Here is a 22,127-nt window from a genome sequence, read left to right as displayed (position 1 = left end):
TTTCTTTCATAAAAACACTCAATATGACTATGTAATGTCCAATTAAAGTTTTGTGTTAATAAAAACACTATATTACTATGCAATGTCCAATTAAAGCTTTGTGGTAATAAAAACACTCTATCTGCATATGTAATGCCCAATTAAATTTTGTGTTAATAAAAACACTATATGACGATGTAATGTCCAATTAAAGCTTTGTGATAATAACACCATCTGACAATGTGATGTCCAATTAAAGTTTTGTGTGAATAAAAACACTATATATGACTATGTATGTCCAATTAAAGTGTTGTGTTAATAAAAAATACTCTATACGATGCTGTAATGTCGATTTAAAGCTTTGTGTAAATAAAAACGCTCTCTATGACTATGTAATGTACAATTAAAGCTTTGTGTTCATAAAAACACTCAACATGACAATGCAATGTCTATTTAAAGCCTTGTGTAAATAAAAACACTCCATACGACTATGTAATGTCCATTTAAAGCTTTGTGTTAATAAAAACACACAATATGAGAACGTAATATCCATTGAAAGCTTTGTGTTAATAAAAACACTCCATATGACGATGTAATGTCCAATTAAAGATTTGTATTAATAAAAACACTGTATATGACTATGTAATGTCCAATTAAAACTTTGTGTTAATAACACTATCTGACAATGTGATGTCCAATTAAAGTTTTGTGTTAATAAAAACACTATATATGACTATGTAATGTCCATTTAAAGCTTTGTGTTGATAAAAAATACTCCATACAACGCTGTAATGTCCATTTAATGCTTTGTGTAAATAAAAACGCTCTATATGACTATGTAATGTCCAAGTAAAGCTTTGTGTTAATAAAAACACTCCACATGACGATGCAATTTCTATTTAAAGCTTTGTGTAAATAAAAACACTCGATACGACTATGTTATGTCCATTTAAAGCTTTGTATGAATAAAAACACACGATATGACAATGTAATGTCCATTTTAAGCTTTGTGTTAATAAAAACACTCTATATGATGATGTAATGTCCAATGAAAGTTTTGTATTAATAAAAACACTGTATATGACTATGTAATGTCCAATTAAAGCTTTGTATTAATAAAAACACTCGATATGACGATGTAATGTCCAATTAAAGCTTTGTGTTAATAAAAACACTCTATATGACTATGTAATGTACAATTAAAGCTTTGTATTAATAAACACACTCTATATGACTATGTAATGTCAAATGAAAGCTTTGTATTAATAAAAACAATCTATATGACTCTGTCATGTCCAATTAAAGCTTTGTATAAATAAAAACACTCTACATGACTATGTAATGTCCAATTAAAGCTTGTATTAATATAAAACACTCCATATGACTATGTGATGTCCAATTAAAGCTGTGTATTAATAAAAACACTCTGTATGACTATGTAATGGCCCATGAAAGCTTTGTATTAATAAAAACACTCTGTATGACTATGTGATGTCCAATTAAAGCTTTGTATTAATAAAAACACTCGATATGACTATGTAATGTCCAATTAAAGCTTTGTATTAATAAAAACACCCTACATCACTATGTAATGTGCAATTAAAGCTTGTATTAATAAAAACACTATATGACGATGTAATGTCCAATTAAAGCTTTGTGTTAATAAAAACACTCTATTTGACTATGTAATGTCCAATTAAAGCTTTGTGTTAATAAAAACACTGTATATGACGATGTAATGTCCACTCATCTTCCTTTTGTTCTTTTTCCCTCCATTGACATGATGCTGATGCACCACATTCACATCTTTTGCGATGGAAAAGGTAAAAAATCAGATTTTAGAATTTGCAAAGAAATCGTAAACAAACAAACGAGGCGGTTTCAATAAATACCTCGTAATCGATTTGTATCATCTATACAGTCCTATAATACATACATCCACCAATTAGGTGAGGACTCCCCCTCCCGCCCCCATCCCCCATCCCCCATTTTAAGCCCACGAGATGCATTGGCCCATTCCATGGGATGGACGATCCTCGTATACGTATTGCAGCTAAATCTCTCTAATGGTCACAATATTCACATCTACATCGTGGTGAGCCAATTCTCTGGAATCTTTAGTGGACCCAGAAACGCACTCACTCGCCGCTGCTCTTGCGATCAAATGGATCTTTTGGAATCATCATTTTCTCGCAGCTAATTTCATAAACGTCTTTTCCTATCCTCATAAAAGCAATGGAAAACCTTCCACTGTATTCTCGACCAAGTGACCGGTTTTGGCACGCAGACGACATCGGAAGACCTGCGACGACGAACTGAACCTCATGAATTTATTCATTATAAAAGCGTTTCCAAAGGTGACGTGGTACCTGCTCACACACCTGGACTCCGCCCGGAAGCGTCGGCGAGCCGCGTCACGTTTTGTCACCTGCGCCACGTGTGTCGAGGAACTCGCGGCAGGTGCGTACGTGTGTGTCATGTCGGTGTGCGTGCGACTCAGTCGTTATATCGTTTGCATCTAGTTCTTTAAGCATCGGTACAGGACTGCAGGAAAAGTTTCCCAACATGGTGGACAGTGTTAGGACCAGGTGCCATAGCATGAGGGGAAAGAAGATGAGGGTTGGGAGGATTTTAAGGATCTTTCAGTCGGAGAGTGGTTGATGCATGAAATGGTCTCCCGGAGAGGTAGTGGTAGCGACGGTGTACATGGATTTCAATGCGATTTGGATAGGTACCTGTATGCATTGGAGACGGAGTGGTTCGCTGATATTGGCTTGTGTGCATGGTCAGGTAGCTTACTGTGTGGATGGGTAACGATAATGGGGTTGGTGCAGCACAAGCATGATGGGCCGAATGGTCTCCTCCTGGACCAAAGTCGATTTAACGATCCTTATCATGATATACAATCTTTAATGGAAACGGATATTGTACGTCGTACTATGGCAGCAAGAAAAGCAATGTACAAGAAAGTCCATTTGGTGTGTAGTGCAGTACATGTGGTAGTTGCTAATTACTGAGTTATTTAAAATGTTGGACTCTTCCAGAGTTTGAACTGCAGTCTTTGATGCTGCACGAGTATGGTGCTGCATTGTGGAGTACCGCATTCTTCCTTCCAGACGTCTCGACCGCGTTGTTCATAGGATGCCAAAACTTTAAAACAGCTGATTTAAAGCACATGTTAACGTCATTATCCTCACGTAATGTTTAATTCGGGTAAGCATATGTACGTCGGCCTGCATGTGATTGTGTATTTCCCATCAAAGTCCCATCTGCTCATGATGTAGTGGCAGGGTGCCCTCGACATGTCGTCAACGTTCTTGTGATTGAGAACCGACCCGGAGGACGTGGCAGGGGCCGTCAGTGAGCTTTCGGAATCTGACCTCAGGGACACAGTCTGGCAGGATTGCAAAGCTGGTGCTGCCACACATCTCGAATATCAGGGTTCCCTTCGAAAGAATTTCAACGTACGAGGAGGCTATTAGGACCGCCAAAGCTTGTGCTATGATTGCCAACCTATGTTTTTTTTTTAATGTCTTTTGGTATAATGCGGCGAGGGTCGGGTTCAAACTGCTGACCCCAGACTCCGAGCGGACGCTCTGACCATTCAACACCACCAAGTCTTTGCTCGTCATCCAACAATTACCTCCTTGCTCTCTCTTCATGGGACGTTTAAAATCCACCAAAGAATGCTAGCAGCCCCTCCAAAAGAACGGTGTACTCATCGATGCAGCACTCTCCTTATGAAGCTGCGAAGCAACAATCGGGGCAGGACTGTAATCTGGCAGGAATCGGACCCAGATTAGTGAGCTCAAAGGCAAGGGTACTACCTGTGAACTACCCTACCAGCACATACTCTCCAGTACTGTCTCCGTATTATGGATTTTTGTCGATTCAAATTCGTCACAACCTTTGAAATACCTGTTGCGAAGTCAGACCGAGTGGAATCTGCTTCAAGCTACTCTGCGACATGTTCACAAAAGCAGTCCGGCCGGTTTGACCTGCGCAATTGCTGTTCAAAAACAACATTATTCTCTGCTCCACATTCAGGATACCACACAGACAGGTTTAACCTGTGCATTGGCTATTTGATAATGGGGTTGTGGTTGTTTGCCTTAGATGTGTTTATAGTGTTGCACCACCAAAAGTCCGGGCGATGTGAATCAGTGACGTATAACAGGTATTGGACGGTGCTCGGAGTCACAACCTTGAACCTGCACACAGGCATCAACATATTGGTCGTTCTCCGCTGATTTTGGATGACATCACAGTTTGGCAGCTTCTTGTATCGACTCTGCTGCCCTTTTTTAGGGATTGCACAGCCGACCTCAATTTGTGCCCTGCGGTGTTTGCCAGTAGTCTGCGCCTTCGGATGGAGCAAAAAGAAGCATGGAACAAAATGACTAAACGTTGCAAGACAGACCAAACTCATGTGACTCTCAGGAAAGGTGAACGGCACTATTAGCTCAATAGTTTAGGCACCACAATGTTGATATAGCAGCTAGGTTAGCAGACGAGGTCCAGCTGATAAAGGAAAAAGCAGGCTACACTTTACTAGAAAGGTCGACTCAAGGAAGGCACTGTATTCGCGATCAAGAAAGAACTCGTCTCTTACCTTGATGGCTTTCCTCCATGTGTCGGTGACAGTTTGACAAAGCTACGCTTTCCATTTATGGACAACAGATATGTTACCCTGTTAAGTGCTCATTCTCCAACCATGACAAATTCCATGGTTTATACTCAAAGCTCAGCAGCTTGATACAAAACACTCCAAGAGAGGACAAGTTGATCGTCCAAGGAGACGTCAATGCCTGTGTTCGGCAGGATTGCACCACTTGGTGTGGCATAATCGAAAAACATGGAATTGTGAAGATGAATTCAAACATTTTGTTACTACCTGTGTGTGTGTATGTGGAAAACTAACGAGTAATCACCAACACAGTATTCCATATTCTAGATAAACACAAGGCCATGTACATGGATTCTTCCACGCTCTCATCACTGCCATGTGATTGATAATTATTGCCCTGATTCATCAAAGAGACTTGTAAGATGTTTAGATAACACGTGTCAATCATGGAGCTCTCTCTCCATCGAGTGCAGCCTATGGCTGCTGGTTGCATCATTGGTTGGGACGTGGCTATGCCGCTGATGCAGTGTCCCCCTTACCAGTTCACTGGTGCTCATTTTGCTGACCTCAGAAGGATGACAGGCTGAGTCAAGTTCCTGGTGTATTAATTCAGCGGCCCAATGGGGCTTGAACTCAGGACCCTAGGATCCTAAGCTGCCACCCTAACCATGAAGCCAACACCAGGCTAAAATCATGGAGCTGATTGTCGGTCAGATCACAGGCTCGTTCAATCAAAGCAACACCTTCTTCCATCCATCCATCCATCCATCCATTGGGACCTTACTCTGTGCAGAGCGTTGGTGCTGCCAAAGCAGTCTCCTTGGCTATTGGGCACAATCCTGGATGGGTCGCCACTCTGACACAGGTTTACCAGGAAGCTGGCACTCATTTTGCCAACCTCGGAAGGATGACAGGCAGAGTCAACTCTACCTGGCAGTAATTCAACAGCAAAGGGGGATTTGAACTCAGGATCCTTGCATCCCAAGCCCACCACCCTAGCCATTAAGCCAACACCAGGCATATACACCTTCTTGTTCACCTCAAAATGTGCAAAACCCCAAGTGTCAAGGTTGCTCGATGTTGTCTATCTGAAAAATCTAAAGATTGCAGAACAATTCTCAACTGATCTATCAGCCTAACTAGAGACTCTATAAATAGATGCCATGCAATCTGGTTTGATGAAACTGACACAGAAATCTCAAACTTGCTTGAGATTAAACGAAGCGAGAAATGCTTCTCGATAGCTGACCCCACTTCTCACTCGAAGAAGATTCACTTCTTATTCGTTCATATGCAGCACAAGGCTGTAGGGTGGCATCATAGGCTGAGGGTGCGGTTGTGCCGCTGATGCAATGTCCTCTGCTGGTTAAGGCAGGAATTTGGAATTTGGCCATGGTGTCAGCAATGGCTCGTCTACTCTTCGTGAAGGACACCAAAGGATCTTTAACTTTCAGCAACGAATGCAGGCAGACAGGATTCACGGTTAACGTCCATCCAAGGGATGGCACACACACACACACACACACACACACACACACACACACACACACACACACACACACACACACACACACACACTGATGAATCACCCTGCCTGTGAAAAGAAAGATTCACTATAAAGCAGTGTGTCACCAGTTCCAGCAGATAATTCATCACATGAAAAATGACTGGTTTTCTCAAAAAGAGGATGAATTGCAGGTGTAAGCAGATAATAATGGCGTGAAGTGCTTCTATGAAGCGAGTGGAATAGTTTACGGTCCAACACAATCTACAACCACATCTATAGAGAGTGAAGATGAAAGTACGTACTCTCATCCCTGAGAAACTAGCAATGCACAATAGAGGGAAGGAATACTTCTGTCAGCTACTGAACAGACTGTCTACTTTCTGATGGACCATTCACTCAGATAACCCAGTATCCTTTCTGAAGTCTACTTGGTTATCCACTCATTAAAAGCCTTTTAAAGAAGCTCATGAGATGAAAAACATCAAATCGCCTGCCCCAGATGGGATACCTGCAATAACTTTCACCTGCTATTTCAACAAAATTTGGGTGAAGGAGACAATTCCACAGCAGCTCAAAGATGCCAATATTATGAAGATCGACAAAGGGAAAGGATTTTGAGTGACGGCAGAAATAACCGAGGAATTTTTCTGCTCTCGGCTGCTTGAAAGATTCTTGCCCAAATCGTCATAATCGGATTTCTTTCTCAAATTATTCATGATATACTTCCTAAGACATTGTGTGGTTTTCGTACTCGGAGTAGTACAATGGAAATGATATTCACTGCTCACCAAATACAAGACAAATTCAGGGAACAGCATCAGCCATTGTGCACAGCATCTGTTGACCTAACCGAAGCATTTGACACTGTCAACCGGCCTGCATTCTGGACAGTCCTCAGCAAATTTGGCTGTCCTGACAAATTTGTCAACATAGAGCACGCACGCCAGTTCCATGATGGCATGACGAGGGATGAAAGAGTCAATGTAACGTATAAGGCGAGCTGTCAGGGGCCTTCCCTCTCACAAATGGGATTAAGTGAGGCTGTGCATTGGCACCTAGCACGTTTGGACTGTTCTTCGCTGCGCTGGACTGCAAGACTGTGCTGAAGGAGAAGCCATTCAATTCAGGACCAATAAAATAAATATATTTCTATCTTACATGGCTGCCACCAAACGACAAAATCACAGAAACACTTGTTCAGGAGTTGGTGTGGACCTCCAGAACTTTCTTCACAAAAAAATTTGGCCTTATCAGCTGTGGTAAAATAGAGGTCCTGTATCAAACAGGTCCTTATCACCCCTACAAAGAGCCTTCAGTAACTCTTGACTGTTATCTTCTTCATCCTGTTAAGCAACTCACTTACCTCGGTAGTATTGTAAACAATGCAGCAACAATTGACCATGAGGTGCATGCAAGAATAAAGAAAGCCTGTGCTCGTACATACATATACGAGTCTGCAGACAGGATGACATCCACCTCAGGATAAAACTAAAGGTCTATCATGCTGTTGTGGCAACGATACTTCTTTATGGCTGTGAAATGTGGGCCTGCTTCCAAAGGCATATTAATAACCTCAGAAGTTTCAATGAACAACACCTATTGTATTATCAGTTCTAGTTAATATATGGTACTACAAAGTGACAAATTATGAGGTGCTTGAAAAGCATTCAAGCCCAGCTGAGATAGGTTGGACACCTCATCAGAATACCAGAAGAAGGTACTGTATTGTGAGCTTTCATCTGAAAAAAGCAAATTCGGAGGCCAGTGAAGTACCATGAGGATATCCAGATGGAAAATCTAAAAAAGACAAACATCTGTGTTGGATCCTTTGAGACTGATGAAAATGAATGCCCCACATTGTGACACTGATCAAATGTGACACAAAGACGTTTGATAATGAGAGATGACACAACACCTGGAGGAAGTGTGCTGCAGATGAAACAATGCTGTACTTGGTGATTGGTGATGACTGGCCCTGTCCTCACTGTGACGCACGGTTTCAGTCTTGCATCGGACTGTGAAGCCACTCGAGGACACACAACCAACTTGATTGATAGATGACATCATCCTCGACATTGAGAGTCAGGATTCATCTTCTATGTATATTGGTCCTTGAGAGTGATACATTGAAGGCATATTTATCGCATTTAAATTCATCTCATGTATCACTGTGATCTTATTAATCCTTATGTTGTTATCCTCCCAAGTCTAAACCCAATGCTCACCTCCATTCATTCTTTTTTTTAAAAAACACAAGATCTAGGCTCATGGAAGAGCTGTTGAAAGATTGAGACAGAGAATAAAAAGGACAATGTACTGGCAGTGAGTCAATGCAGCTACATATGGACAAAACAAACAAAGCTAGAGATGGGAGGAAACGCATTAACCAGCAAGTAATATGGGTGAGGTTTGTGGGGCAGAATGGAAGTGTGATTGAAGCACTTTTCAAAGACAGTTCCACAAACTGGAGAAAAGAAGATTAAAAGAGTGGATGTGGGTGGCAAACTTGTATCTTGTGCGTTTAAACAGGAGTGAGTGGTTTACTAGAATTTGTTGTCCTCTTTTCTTGCATTTGTAACCATCTTTTGAGTCTGTTGTCCTGTGCTCTTCCCTCCGAGACACAGTCTTCTGCCGACTGCCATCTGATGGTCTCTCCCATTTCTACCTCTGTTCCTTACTACATCTGCTGAAACCCTGTCCCCATATTGACTGTATCTCCTCTCCTCATTCTGTCATGCATCTGTGTGTTCTAGTCTACCTGTTCGCCCTTCATCACACTTTGTCAGTGAACCCAATGCCCCTATTCTCTTCCATGAGGCTTTGATACCTATACATTTAAAAAGATATCCTTTTTTTTACAAACCAATTATAGGCAGAAATATTTCAGCCAAGGGGCTGGGCAATGGTTTTGAAGCATGACTGGACTGCATGAACGTGGTTCTTTTAATACAGATATAACAGCCACCTAAACATCCCTTGTGCTGTTTACTCATGCAGCGTCAGGGTGGCAGCTTCACACTTGGATCCAATTTCCTGGGAAATTGAAACCTGGATGAGACAACTTGGTGACAGGTAAGCTGTAATTGAATGAGCTCACCAGACCACCACCCTTGCTTGTGAAAGGGACCTCATTGACAGTGATCAACCAGGCATGAGAGCAGTGGTGTCCCAAAACACGTGATGTTTATGCCTTTCCTTCCCAAAATATTTACATACACTTCGTATATCAAGGCTAAATGTGCTTCGCGCAAACATGCGGGATAAGATACTGTACCTTAAATATTGAGACTCATTTTCCACAACCAACATTTGTCTGGGCCATGTTGTTCTACATTCAGTTAATTTATTTAGAAATATTGAGTTGTGTGAGACCATGTCTGGATCCGCTCACAGTGTATTCACGTTCAACTGAATGCGTTGCACTTTGGACATTATTTGCAAGGCAAATATGTATGCTTTTGTTTTCTTGTTTCCAATAGGAAGCTTTTTTAAGCCAGGGGGGAAAAGGTTTAATGCTTGCGTGGTAGGGATTGCATGTTGTTATTTCAAATTTAAACACACAGTGTTTTGCTGTTGTTATTGCTCAAATGACCACTTTCAATCGGAAAAAAACCAAACCCAGTTCCTCCACTCGACATCGAAGTAGCCATTTCTGTTTTGTAGTCATCCACAAAAGACAAAAAAAAAAAAAAAATCAAACATGAAATAGTGCTCCATATGAGTGAAAACATGAACCCGCCTCGGATTCACATGATTAGAGGTAAAAAGAAAATTAACGCTCTCTAATCTCTTACAACTATTCTCGAGTTTTCATGCATTTCACGAACACTCATGGTAGTTTATTGCTTGGCTTGTTTGGAGTCATCATTTTGGAGCATGCCTCATAATTCTGTGGTCGCAGGTTCAAATCCTATACAGTACTTGTTAACTATATTCATTTCCTTCTACTGCCCTTGGTATTCATGTAAAAATGCATTGTTGTGTTTTCTTGCCATTGCTTTGCATTAGATACAATAGACTCGTTAAACCAAAATGATTCATTCTGTGGACAGTTTGTTTTGACCAATATTTCTAGAAAAAAAAATTTTTTTTTGGAAATATACAGTACTTCAGTAAAGGTAGAGAAGTCCCACAGGATGACAGAGTTACTGCACTTGCCTCAAAGCAGGCTTATGGTGTGACTTTGATTCTTCACTCATGCATATGCGATCAGATTGGTGCTTTGTAAACAGGGTGTTGTATCATCGAATATGCCATGGATGGTGATCTGGAGAAAAGCCAAAAGCATTGGTTGCTTTTGGATGTTAAAGATGCTTTTGACGAAAAGTGTCTTTTGACGAAAAGTAGGCAAGTAGTTGTTGGCACCCTGGCAAAATCCTCTGCCCAACTTGGTGCAAAAAGGAGATGGGAACCCCGAAGTACGTTTGCCAATGAGGAAAAAAACACCATGTTATCCCAATAATGTGTGAGGTCAGGGAATGTCATCGTTTTTCATAGCTGAACATGGCTGTTCATATTTGACATAGTACAGATGGACTGTCTGTGAAGAGCTGAATGCCACCCCCTCTAATTTTTGTCTGTGATATAAATGCCTCTAAGACGATTTTGTGTCTGCCTTGATGTCCTCTCGTCATCCGTTTGTTGACTGACAACTCTCTACTGAGCTTCTCTGTTTCGTTCTCCAAATGCATTTAAATCAGTCACAGACAAATTTGCTCTTCTTCTTGCCTTATTCTCTCGATTTTTTTTCTTCTTCTTAATCCTGCTTCCTTTTGCGACTATGTCTCAATAAATCGTGCTTTTTGGATTCAAAATGCAGCTTATGATTAATGTTGTGGTTTTTTTTTTTTGTGGATACGTGGATGAAAGAAAGGTGATATCGATTTTTTTTTTTTTGTGAAAAAGACTTGAAAAATATAAATTGGTAAACGAATCGATGATGAAATGTATTTAAAATTGAGATTGTATGGTCACAGTTGCCAATGACGGGGCGAACAATGCTAAAAATCATACTGGCGTGGCATGAAGTCCATGATTGCACGATAAAAACAAAAGAGTACGATGGTGCCAGAGCAATTTGCATAACATTGGAAAAAACTGAAGTTGCGAGTGTGCATTTCCATCATTGATAAGTAAAATGTTCTTTCACACCAGGAAACCATTGTTCACATTGTTTATTACTAATTTCTCATATTTATTTGTTTAACTGTATATAAAGTTTTCAGGTTATTACTGCAGTTAATATTGTCACGGAATCGGGTTTGGTAGGGATCATGAGGGGAGTTCTCAAACCCACTATCTGGCCGATGGTGGTGGAGGGTTTTCGGTGGTGGTTTGGTGGTTGGCGGGCGTCGTTTGGGAATGGCGGTGAAGCGATGTTTGCTGGATGGAGTTGTGAGGGTAAAGGTAGTGGCTGTTTGCGTTGTTGGCGGCTTAATGGTCGAAAATAACAATAGAGAAAGAAAAATGGCGAACTCAAAGCGTCGCAGCCCGGAAGTGTGCTGTGTCATGTGATTGGGTTTTCGTATATCATGACTCGCCCGCTCGGGGTGGCAGGAATGTACATCAGGACGCGCAATAAAGCCGAGTTGATGCTAACACTCTTGCTTCTCGTGTTCCACTGCACCTCGTACACCATAGTTGGTTGACGAGGATGGTTGAAAACGTACATGTTCCCGTTTTCGTCGGAGACGACTTCGAATTGTTTTCAGAGCAATTGGGATGCTATTTCCAGGTGAATGATGTGGTCGACGAGAGCAAACAGAAGTCGATCTTGCTCGCTTCGCTTTCGGCGGAGCATTATCGACTACTGAGTGATTTGGTGGTGCCGGACAAGCCCCGTGATGACGGGCTGTCGTTTCGGGACATTGTGGAGAAGATGAAAGCACACATGGTGCCGGAGAAGTCATTACAGCTCGCTCGATACCAGTTTGATCGCCTCTGGAAAGGTGCAGAAGAGCGCGCCGCTGATTTCGTGGCGCGGATTAAGCATTCTTCCGTGGCATGCAAGTTCACGGCGGAGGAGCGTTCAGCTCGACTCAGAGATCGTTTTATTGCTGGTTTACAAGATGCGAAGATGGTTTCGGCGGTTCTACGGCTGAAGGGTGAAGCCATTACATTCGACTCGGCGGTCAGCACGGCTACAGCGGTCGAGCAGACTCGCGGGGATGTTCGGGCCATCACCGGCCACGCGGGGTCGCGAGCACCCCGGGACGCGCGCACGACCTTCGGTGCAGGTCGGACTTTGCCGCGCGGCCGCAAGTGCAGCGAGGTGACCCCGCGGACATGTTTGGGATGCGGAGGTCGACACCTGCGCCGTGCGTGCCCGTATAAAGGCACCGTGTGTTTAAATTGTCACAAGGTGGGTCATCTGAAGCGTGTGTGCCGTGGGGCGCCGGCCACCGTTAAGGTCATGGACAGCGATGTGCGAGGCGACCCGGGGTGGAACCGGCGGCCGTTGTTGAGCCTGTTTTCAATTGGCCCGGCGGCGGCGCGCCCGATGATGGTGGAAATCAAAGTGAACAAAACGCCGATCACGTTTCAGGTCGATACGGGAGCGGCTGTGTCGATCATCGGCGAACAGACCGCGCGTAGACTCAATGGCCTGAAGCTTATCAGGTCAAACCTCACGCTGTTCACGTACACCCGCGAGGAGATAACGCCAGTCGGGATGGCAGACGTGTCTGTGCGGTACCAAGGCCAGGTCGCCACGCTTCCGTTGTACGTCTTGCGGGGGAGGGACCGTCTCTCCTCGGCCGAGATTGGCTGTCCCGCATCAGACTAGACTGGGCCCCAGTTCACCTTGTGCAACCCGTGCCGAGCCGGTGGGAGGATCAGTTGGAGAAGATTCTTCAAAGAAATCAAGGTTTGTTTTGCGACGACCTTGGGAAACTCAAGGGCGTGGAGGCAAAGCTCTTCCTGAAGGAGGGGGTGGTTCCTCGTTTTTGTAAACCACGACCGGTGCCGTATGCCCTGCGGGACAAGGTCAAGGGTGAACTGGATAGGCTGGAGGCCTGTGGAGTGATCGAACGGGTGTCGTACTCAGATTGGGCCACCCCGGTCGTCACGGTGCTGAAACGGAATGGAGACGTCCGATTGTGCGGGGACTTCAAATCCACGGTTAACCCGGGTCTCAGCGTGGAGCAATATCCACTTCCGTCAATCGATGAAATATATGCGGGATTGGCGGGGAGTCAATACTTCACGAAGCTAGACCTGCGTGATGCATATTTTCACCTGGCGATGGATCCCGGGAGTAGCGAGCTTTTGACAATCAACACGTGTCAAGGGCTCTATCGATATACCCGACTCTGTTTTGGGATTGCTTCGGCCCCAGCCTTGTGGCAGAAAGCCATGGATCAGGTTTGCATTGACCTGCCCGCTCAGACCTACCTGGACGATGTGCTCATTGCGGGGAAAACGGTGGACGAGCACCTTGCGAACATTGCCCAAGTGCTGACAAAGCTAGAAGCGTGCGGCCTGCGCTTGAACAGGGACAAGTGTGCGTTCTTCAAGCAGCGCTTGGAATACCTTGGGCACATCACCACACCGGAAGGACTGTTGAAAGGTCCTCGGAAGGTGGAGGCGATTCAACACATGCCACCGCCTCGCGACAAGATGCAGCTGCGCTCGTTCATTGGTATGGCCCAGTAGTACCAAAGGTTCGTGCGCGGGCTCAGCTCACAACTTGCGCCGTTAACACGGTTGCTCAGGAAGGACGAGCGCTGGGCCTGGGGGCCTGCATACCAGACGTCGTTCGACCGCGTCAAGAAGCTGCTCACAGAGGATACGGTCCTCGTGCACTACGAGCATGCGCGTCCGCTCTTATTGGCATGCGACAGCTCTGCATATGGCATCGGGGCAGTGCTCTCCCACAGGATGGACGATGGTTCCAAGCGGCCTGTTTGTTGTGCATCCCGGACCCTGTCCGCAGCAGAGCGGGAATATGCCCAGATCGAGCGCGAGGCTCTCAGCCTCGTCTGGGGTGTGCGGAGGTTTCATCAATACCTGCTGGGGTGGCATTTCACTTTGCAGACGGATCACAAACCGCTTCAATTCATCCTGAGATCCGAACCTGGGGTACCGGTGGTAGCGGCCGCGAGAATAGAGCGGTGGTGTCTGTTTCTTGCTGCTTACGATTATGATATTCAGTTCCGAAGCACCGAGAAGCATGTTAACTGCGACGAGCTCTCACGCTTACCGTGTGCGGAGGGTCCAGCTGCGTCTGAGTCGGCCGACCGGGTCGATGTGTTCGTGCTGGGCCAGGTCCAAAGCGGGCCGATCACGACCAGACAGGTCGCGGTGGAATCGGCTCGTGATCCGGTGCTCGCCCGTGTCGTCCAGGCGATTTCTATGGGGAATTGGAGCGATCTACCTTCGATACCGGCATTTCAACCTTTCACGTCGCGTGCATCGGAGCTGTCGTTGGTCCAACGGTGCATTATGTGGGGAATGAGGACGGTGATTCCACCGAAGTTCAGGCAGCGGTGTTTGGAAGAACTGCATGTCAGTCACCTTGGCGTCGTGAAGACCAAGAGTCTTGCTCGTAGCCTGTTGTGGTGGCCGGGGTTGGACAAAGGCATTGAGCAGTTGGTTAAGCATTGTGCCACGTGTCAAACAGATGCTGATAACCCGCGTCGAGCCTCGGGGCTATGGCCGACCCCAGGCAGAGCCTGGCAGAGGGTCCATGTAGATTTTGCGGGGCCGGTTAATGGCAAAATGTTTTTGATTGTGATCGATGCATTCTCTAAATGGCCGGAGGTTGTACTAATGCAGCATACATCAGCAAACATTACAGTAGAGAAACTGCGGACGATCTTTGCTAATAAAGGATTACCGGAGATCCTGGTCTCTGATAATGGTCCGCAGTTCATCGCAGGTGTATTTGATAAGTTTATGCGTCAAAATGGTATTCGACATCTAAGGTCCGCACCGTATCATCCTGAAACGAATGGGCAGGCTGAGTCGTTTGTTAAGATGTTGAAACGGGCTTTGCGCAGGGGGGGGGGGGGGTTGCACCTGTGCAGACAGTGGTCGATGTCTTTTTGCTCCATTACAGGAACGCGATTCATCCTGTCACGGGTGATTCGCCTGCCATTCGTCTCTATGGATGGGCATTGCGGTCCAGACTGGATTTGCTGCGACCTGGAGGGTCGGGGAGTGGGGCGGTGTCACGTCCGACGCTGCTGCGCGGTTTCAATGTGGGACAGTGGGTAATGGTGCGCAATTATTTCCACGGTTCCAAATGGGTGCCGGCTGTGGTCTCTGTGGTACTGGGACCGGCGAATTGCATGGTGCGGACTGATGGTGGGGAGGTGTGGAAGCGGCACGTGGACCAAATGCATGATCGCTGTTCAGCGTCACCCCCCCCCCACACCCCCCCGGGCTGAGCGATGTGGGACCCCCACCTGTAATGTCGCCGTGGCCAGACGTTGTATCGCCAGGGCCGGATGTGCCGACGCCCAGGGGGTCTTCGCCTGATTCAGTCCTGCCCGGGGACGTCGGGCAGGCTGGTCGGCCGGGGGCGGTTGTTATTGCGGATGGCGCGAGTCCGGCGAGGGTGTCACCTCGACCGAGCCGGGAGGCGTCTGAGCCTGGGCTGTCTGGTGGCGCTGCCCGTCCGAGGCGGGTCAGGGTGCGGTCGCGGTACTTGGAAGATTATGAGTGTTGATTGGTTTTGGTTGGTCATGTTATGATTGTCCTTTCATCATTTGACTTGTCATTTTACGAGGGGAGGAGTGTGCTATATCACGTGATTGGGTTTTCGTATATCATGACTCACCCACTAGGGGTGGCAGGAATGTACATCAGGACGCGCAATAAAGCGGAGTTGATGCTAACACTCTTGCTTCTCGTGTTCCACTGCACCTCGTATACCATAGGATGAATCACACATATTCTCTCTATACAACGGATTTGGGCTAACTACACATGAACTTACCGATATATCTCACCTGAGGACTCTTTATGGTGTAATGCGAATTTCCACAACCGTAACACACTTAATCACAGATCTACAACACATGTGCCTCAGTCATTCCAGGGAAACGAGATACGGAAGACGGACAGAGAGAAGAGAAAGAAGTACGAGGCGTGTTTGCGACATCTCGCTGACTGGACGCAAGCCGACGGGCTTACATTGGTCCCCAAAAAAGAGAGGGGAGGGGAAGAATGAAAAGGAGGGTAGATGATGTTATGCGATTTGTGGAGAGAGGTGTAGGTGATGACTGTGTGGCTTAGATTAAGACAGCGTGAGATGTGAATCAGTAAGTCATCCCTACAAAGGACAAGTAGTGTTTGTTGATGCTCCGTGCGCTCAAAGGGAATGAAGTAGAAGTAGGGACAGCCAGAGAAAGCATAAATCAGTGTGTCACAGCCAATGTGTCCAGGAAATCTCTGCTGCTCGGTCCGTTCGCCAGCCCTCCGCTGCGTTGTGGCTACCAGCTTGTTCATCCTTGCAGGTTCAGTCTGTTTTCATAGATTTTCCAGACACGCCAGCTCCTCGTTCTGCACTCAGCTCTGGCTTTTATAAGCTGTGGAGAGGCGTGGCATTGTGGATGAGCAGCTTCTTCTTCGGTCCGGCCGGGGATTTGCCTTCCCATTGCCGTTTCCTGTCTCAAGGCAGCACCCATTGGCTCCTCCAAGCCTGCAGCATGGCGGGTGAAGTGTGACTTCATGCTAGCTCACGGGGCGTCGTCTATTCAGTTCTTCCACTGACAGGTTTTTCCACTGACACACCTGACAGGTTTTTTTCTTGGAATGTGGGATTTGGCTGTTCGTTTTGTAATGGAGCATGTTGCAAGCATATATTGGTGTGCGGGAGATAGAGACAGAGAGATAGATGAAAAAGAGAAAAGTCACAATGGTGTTTGATTCTTCGACGCAAAAACAACGCATATTCCCTTTCCGCTGATATGGGGGAGAGACAATATCGCTACACAATGTACTATGGAGATAACTACACGAGGGTTCCTTTATGTGTATTATATGCATCTCCCTGTGGTCTTCGAAAACCATCACACTAAAAAAAAGTTGTGGACAAAAACATGGAAACAGCAATGTAAAGTCACTTAATTGAGTGATGGGCCACCACGTGCGACCAGTATGGCCTGTATGCACCATGGCATAGATTCTACCAGCGTCTGGAATTCTGCAGGAGGGATACGGCACCATTCTTCCACGAGAAAGTCAATCAACTCACACCTGTTTTGATGAAGGTGGAAAGCTCTGTCTCAGGCGTCATTCCAGAATATCCCATAAATGCTTGATTGGGTTCAGATCTAGTGACTGAGAAGGCCATGACATATGGATAACATCGGTGTCATGCTTGGCTCGTCAAACCTTTGGGCGACCACATGTGCTCTGTGGATGAGGCCATTGAGGGATCTCCTCTTGCAGCCATGCTCGCCATAATTATATGCAACTAGGCCTGTGCAGCATTTTTTTACATGACCCAAAGCATGCTGGGATGTTATTTGCTTAATTAACACATGGACCACACCTGTGTGGAAGCCGCTGCTTGGTGTCCCTCATTTACCCAGGTGTTTCCATTTTTTTGTCCACTGCCTGTACATCATTCTTATAGGCACAGAAGTAGTCCACTCCAGAATTAGTGTGCGGCGTAAAGTGCATGTCAATGGTGCAATCACATTTTCGTAAAAAAAAAAAAAAAATATATATATATATATATATATATATATATATATATATATATATATATTGTTGCGGGATTTCGCGCCCGCCGGCGTGCGAACGGCCACGTAACTCGAATCGCGGCACGTCGCCCACCGGACGGACAATCCAGTCGTGACCCTCTCGGACTAACGCCGGGAACCAGTCACGGGTGGACCTTTCGGTCTCACCGCGATCGAGCCAATCAGCCCCCGCGTGGGATAGGGTTGCTCGCCAAATTCGAACTACCTAAGTACCCACGCGGAGGGTAGACCGGGCGATCGCACCTCGCCGCAGGTCGACTTCGGACACGGGCCACTTAAGCGACCCGTTCCGTACTATCAGAATAACCGAGCGGTGTTATCGTCGACCTCGACGGTTCGATTAATTATCGGGCGTACTCAGCCCACTACCAACCCTTTACGTGAAGCAAGATGAGGGTTCAATGGGGGAAAAGACGAAGCGAAGCGGGAGAACAGTTCAACAATAAAGCACATTTATTCGCGGCACACGGGAAGCACACAAATACAATTCCACCAAATGCACACAAAAAAGAAAACACAATTCCATTTACACAAAAAGCAAACATAAAAGTGAAAACACAGTGCAGAGCTAATACCGACTACCGAGCACACGGCAACACTTATACAATTCTACTTCACAGACGGCGCCGACAACACATACCCAAAACCAAGGAAAAGAAATCCCCCAAGAATGAGGTAGGCCTGAGGCCGAGACCGGGTCGGGCCTACCCGTCTGGTGATGAGACGCGGAGCGGCGATGGCCCCGCAACCCGCGGGCCTCGTGGACAGTGCCTGGCAGGGGGTGGGAACGGGGCCCCCTTGGTCGCACTATCTCAGCGCGGGGGGAAACAGGAGGGGGTTGCTGATGCTCGGGGTATAGAGGATCTTTATTATATGCGACGAGCGTCTCCACCTCGGCCAGGTCGCGCTGTCGGCCTCCCTCGGGTGCAGCTTCCTGCACGACGCGAGCACCCCCTCGTCTGGTGTCGCCGCCTTTCCACAGCTCCGTCCCCTCCGTTCCGACTCCAACGCACACGACGAGCAGCTCCACCGCCCGCGAAGTCTTGACCCTCTGCTTCCGACTCTCCTCTTCTTGACTCTCCGACCTCTTGACTCTCCGACCGACTGACGAACACCGTCCTTTTATCCCCCCGTAACTTCGCCTTTGACCCCCTCCCTTTGACCTTTCACCTCGCTCCCCATTGGCCCGAGAAAAAGTGGGCGTGAAGGCTTTTTGATCCACAAATTTGCATATATCGATCGTTCTGGAGGCGGGGCCAAATCGCCCCTCGCTCACCGATTGGACGGCAAAAAGTGGGCGTGTGTCGTTTTTGATCCGTTTTTGAAGCAGAAAATCCGTGATTTTGTACACGCTGTTCAACGTGCACCCTACACGAGTCCAGCATCGGTGCCCATGAGTGGCGCGAGATGACGGCGATGCGATGGTGGCGAGTTGTGACGGTAAAGGTCATGGCGGTTGTGGTGAAGCGGCGTTGTGGTTGGTGGTTGTTGTTGTGGTTGTGATCATGGCGGTTGGTCCAAAATAAAGATAGTAAAAGAAAAACGGCTATCCTGAAGAGTCGCAGCTCGCATAAATGACATGTATTCCAACTAGACAACGGGTTTGGGCCTAACTACACATGCACTTACCGAGATACCTCACCTAAGGGACCTGAATGGTGGTTTGCGAATCTGGTAACCACAACACTACCCCCTTCCCTTTTTACAGACTCGTCCCGAGTCGTCAAATTTTCGTGTGCCATCATGTGTAGTTTTCCCCTAGTACATTTTACCTACGGATCCCTGAGTGCGACATTCATGGTATTCATGTCCCCAAAATAAATAACCTGAGGGCTGCGTAACTACCTAAACAAACTCACTCACACGGACGACTTAAATAAAATTGCCGGCGCTAAGACATACATGCCGGGGGCGCACTCATATGTACAGTACATCTTAACCTTAACTTACAAATTTTACACTAAACCATGGCCCAGGATCAATGAACTCTGCAAAAAGAAAGCAGTTAGCAGGGAGCCAGGCTGCCCGCATGCAGTCTCTGGCTCAAACAATGCAGGTGACAGGGAACGTGGCTGGCTGCTCACACGCAGTCCAAGGCCTTCCCTTTTGAACTGAACGCAGTGAACCACAACGGTGCATGGGCTGCACAAACGCAGTCTCCGTGCCAGCTCAAGTGGCACACGCAATGAGCACAACGAATGGATGAATGAACACAAACACGGTGCACGGGCCGCCACTGCAGGCCCGTGTTGTAGCTGCCAACAGGGCAGTTCTCGCAGCTTGCAAACTGTTGCCTTGATCCTGGCGCACATGGAAATGAACAGGGGGGGGCAAAGCAAAATTGAACGGGGCTGGTGAACATGGGCAGTGGGCATGGCATGGCAAAGGTGCAGGCAACACAGCCCGCAGAATAAGGCCGCTGCAGGCAAACTCAGCCCGCAGAACCAGGCCGGCACAGGCCTTGAAGAAAAACAGCCAGCAGATGAACTGGCCGGCACAGGCCTTGCAGCACACAGCTGCCGATGAAGTTGGCCGGCCTCCGCCTTGAAGCAAAACACGGCCAGCCGATGAAGTTGGCCAGCCTTTGCCGTTCAATGGAGGTTGGTGGAGGGAGTGCGGTGGTGCTGGCCACTTGGAAGGCGGGCTTGGACCTACCTACCTGTCTCCCTCCCAACCTATCGCCTTTGCCTGTCACTGTCCATACCCACTCCCTTAATTTGTCAAACCCCAATTTAGCCCCAACTTATTTTTTTTATTTTTTTTTATTTTTACTTCCCCACTATAAATCGTCCCCTAACCCCCTTTATCGTCCTTGTTCGGCTAACCTATCCTGTCACCTAGCCTACTCCCAACCCCTACGTTCCCTTCCCGGAGGGGAACAAGGGAGAGCTAACGTCCTGTGTCGAGGCCCAACGAAGCCTCAGAATGGCCTCCCCAGAGTTCGGCGATCTTTAACCAAAGTGGGTCCAGCGGCCCACAACGACAGCGAGGGGATGGATGGTGCGGAGGGGTACATCTCCTAATCTACCCTAACCATTTAACTGCTAAACTACCCCGGGGCTTTCAACAAGCGCCTCTCGCTTAAACTATTGGTTCTAACAACCCAGATTCCCGTCGCCTGTGTTGGTGTCCTTACAATTTCGGGCCTCGCCCCCCAATTTTCTCTCCGTGCCCTCACACGGTCTCCTGGCTGGGACACGTGGCTCCCTTTGGCAGGCACGACCCTCTGCCGAATCTCCCGCTATGGCACCCCCGGGCACTACACTGCCTCCGAGCCTACCAGCTCCCTAACACCGGGGAGTGCCCCCCATGGCACCTCCCCTGAAACGCACACGTGGCAGGCCGGCCTCCCGGGCCCCTTTCCGAGGGTCACCCGTGCCCACTGCACTGCCCACGCGGCTAATGGCGCCCCGGGCCCCCGCACCAAGCAGGCGCACCCGTGCCCACTACTCTATCCCGGCCCCCCATGGGCCCTTGGCCTACCGCGGCCGACTAGCCTGGTGCCCGGGGTACCCACTCAGCGATACTCACCTTTCGCAGCCACGCTCCCAAGCCCGTCAACAGGGCTCCTGCACCCCTCCAAATGGGTCTCGAGCCTACTTTCCCACCAACAGCAAAACGACCTCCATTTTTCAATTTGACTAACCCAGCTAACTCACTCTACACTGACCCCAGGGTCCCTTGGGCAGGAGTCACTCCTCCCCCCAATCACTCATCGCACCATGCATTCCCCATTCACTCCACTCACACAGACCCGCTGGCCTCACTCACTCACCAAGCACATGCTTCCACTTCACTCACCAACTACTCTTCAACACACACACCGCTGAACTCTGCCATCCTTCTATCTGCATCCCCTAACTAACTCGTGCTCCCACGTCGTCCCTTAAACTATAGCATGTTCCTTTTAACACTACGTAGCTAAGCTACGTCCCCACTACACATCCAAAGTCTGTCTCTGTCTCCAAAATAAATCATTTTTTTTCCCAACCTAAATCTGGCTACAATCCCTCTAACTAATCCATTCCACGGACTCCATGAGGACTTACCCCTGCCCCCTGAAGTCGGTCTAGCTAAGCTAACCCTTCCCCCTAACTAGTTTCCATCCTGTGCCCAGGTAAGGGGGTCTTTCACCCCTTGCCCAGGAATCCTGTGCACCCGAAAGTGAGGCTTGCTTCTTTTTTTTTTTCATGCCCAGCACCTGCGCGGCAACTCAGAGCTCGCGCACTTTACACCTGCCCGTGACGTCATGCAGCTGCACGTGTTCCTCGTCCCTCTTTGGACGGGACCATCCGGCAGA

At 47.3% G+C, this 22,127-nt stretch overlaps 1 protein-coding gene across 3 annotated transcripts in view; it reads left to right on the top strand.

The window, feature by feature from the left end:
- The first annotated feature begins 2,211 nt into the window (after positions 1-2,211).
- LOC147024405 (uncharacterized) overlaps positions 2,212-22,127 on the top strand; it is a 69,909-nt gene continuing 49,993 nt past the window's right edge. Inside the window, exons 1-2 of one of the 3 annotated variants that reach the window (XM_085884297.1) lie at positions 2,256-2,439; positions 9,111-9,185. Coding sequence is in view for 1 of the 3 variants with exons in the window: in XM_085884296.1 (XP_085740422.1) it covers positions 2,304-2,439 (136 nt within the window). In the remaining 2 variants the exon portion in view is untranslated. Of the gene's footprint in view, positions 2,440-9,088; positions 9,186-22,127 lie in introns of those variants that run through there. The other 2 variants (XM_085884296.1, XM_085884298.1) reach the window with 2 other exon arrangements.

This window comes from Eptatretus burgeri, chromosome 6, assembly GCF_056783735.1.
Source record: "Eptatretus burgeri isolate ZD-2024b chromosome 6, Ebu_testis_v1, whole genome shotgun sequence".
NCBI classification, from domain to species: Eukaryota; Metazoa; Chordata; class Myxini; order Myxiniformes; family Myxinidae; genus Eptatretus; species Eptatretus burgeri.
Note: the sequence above shows the minus strand (reverse complement) of the source record. Positions and strands in the feature narration are given on the sequence as shown.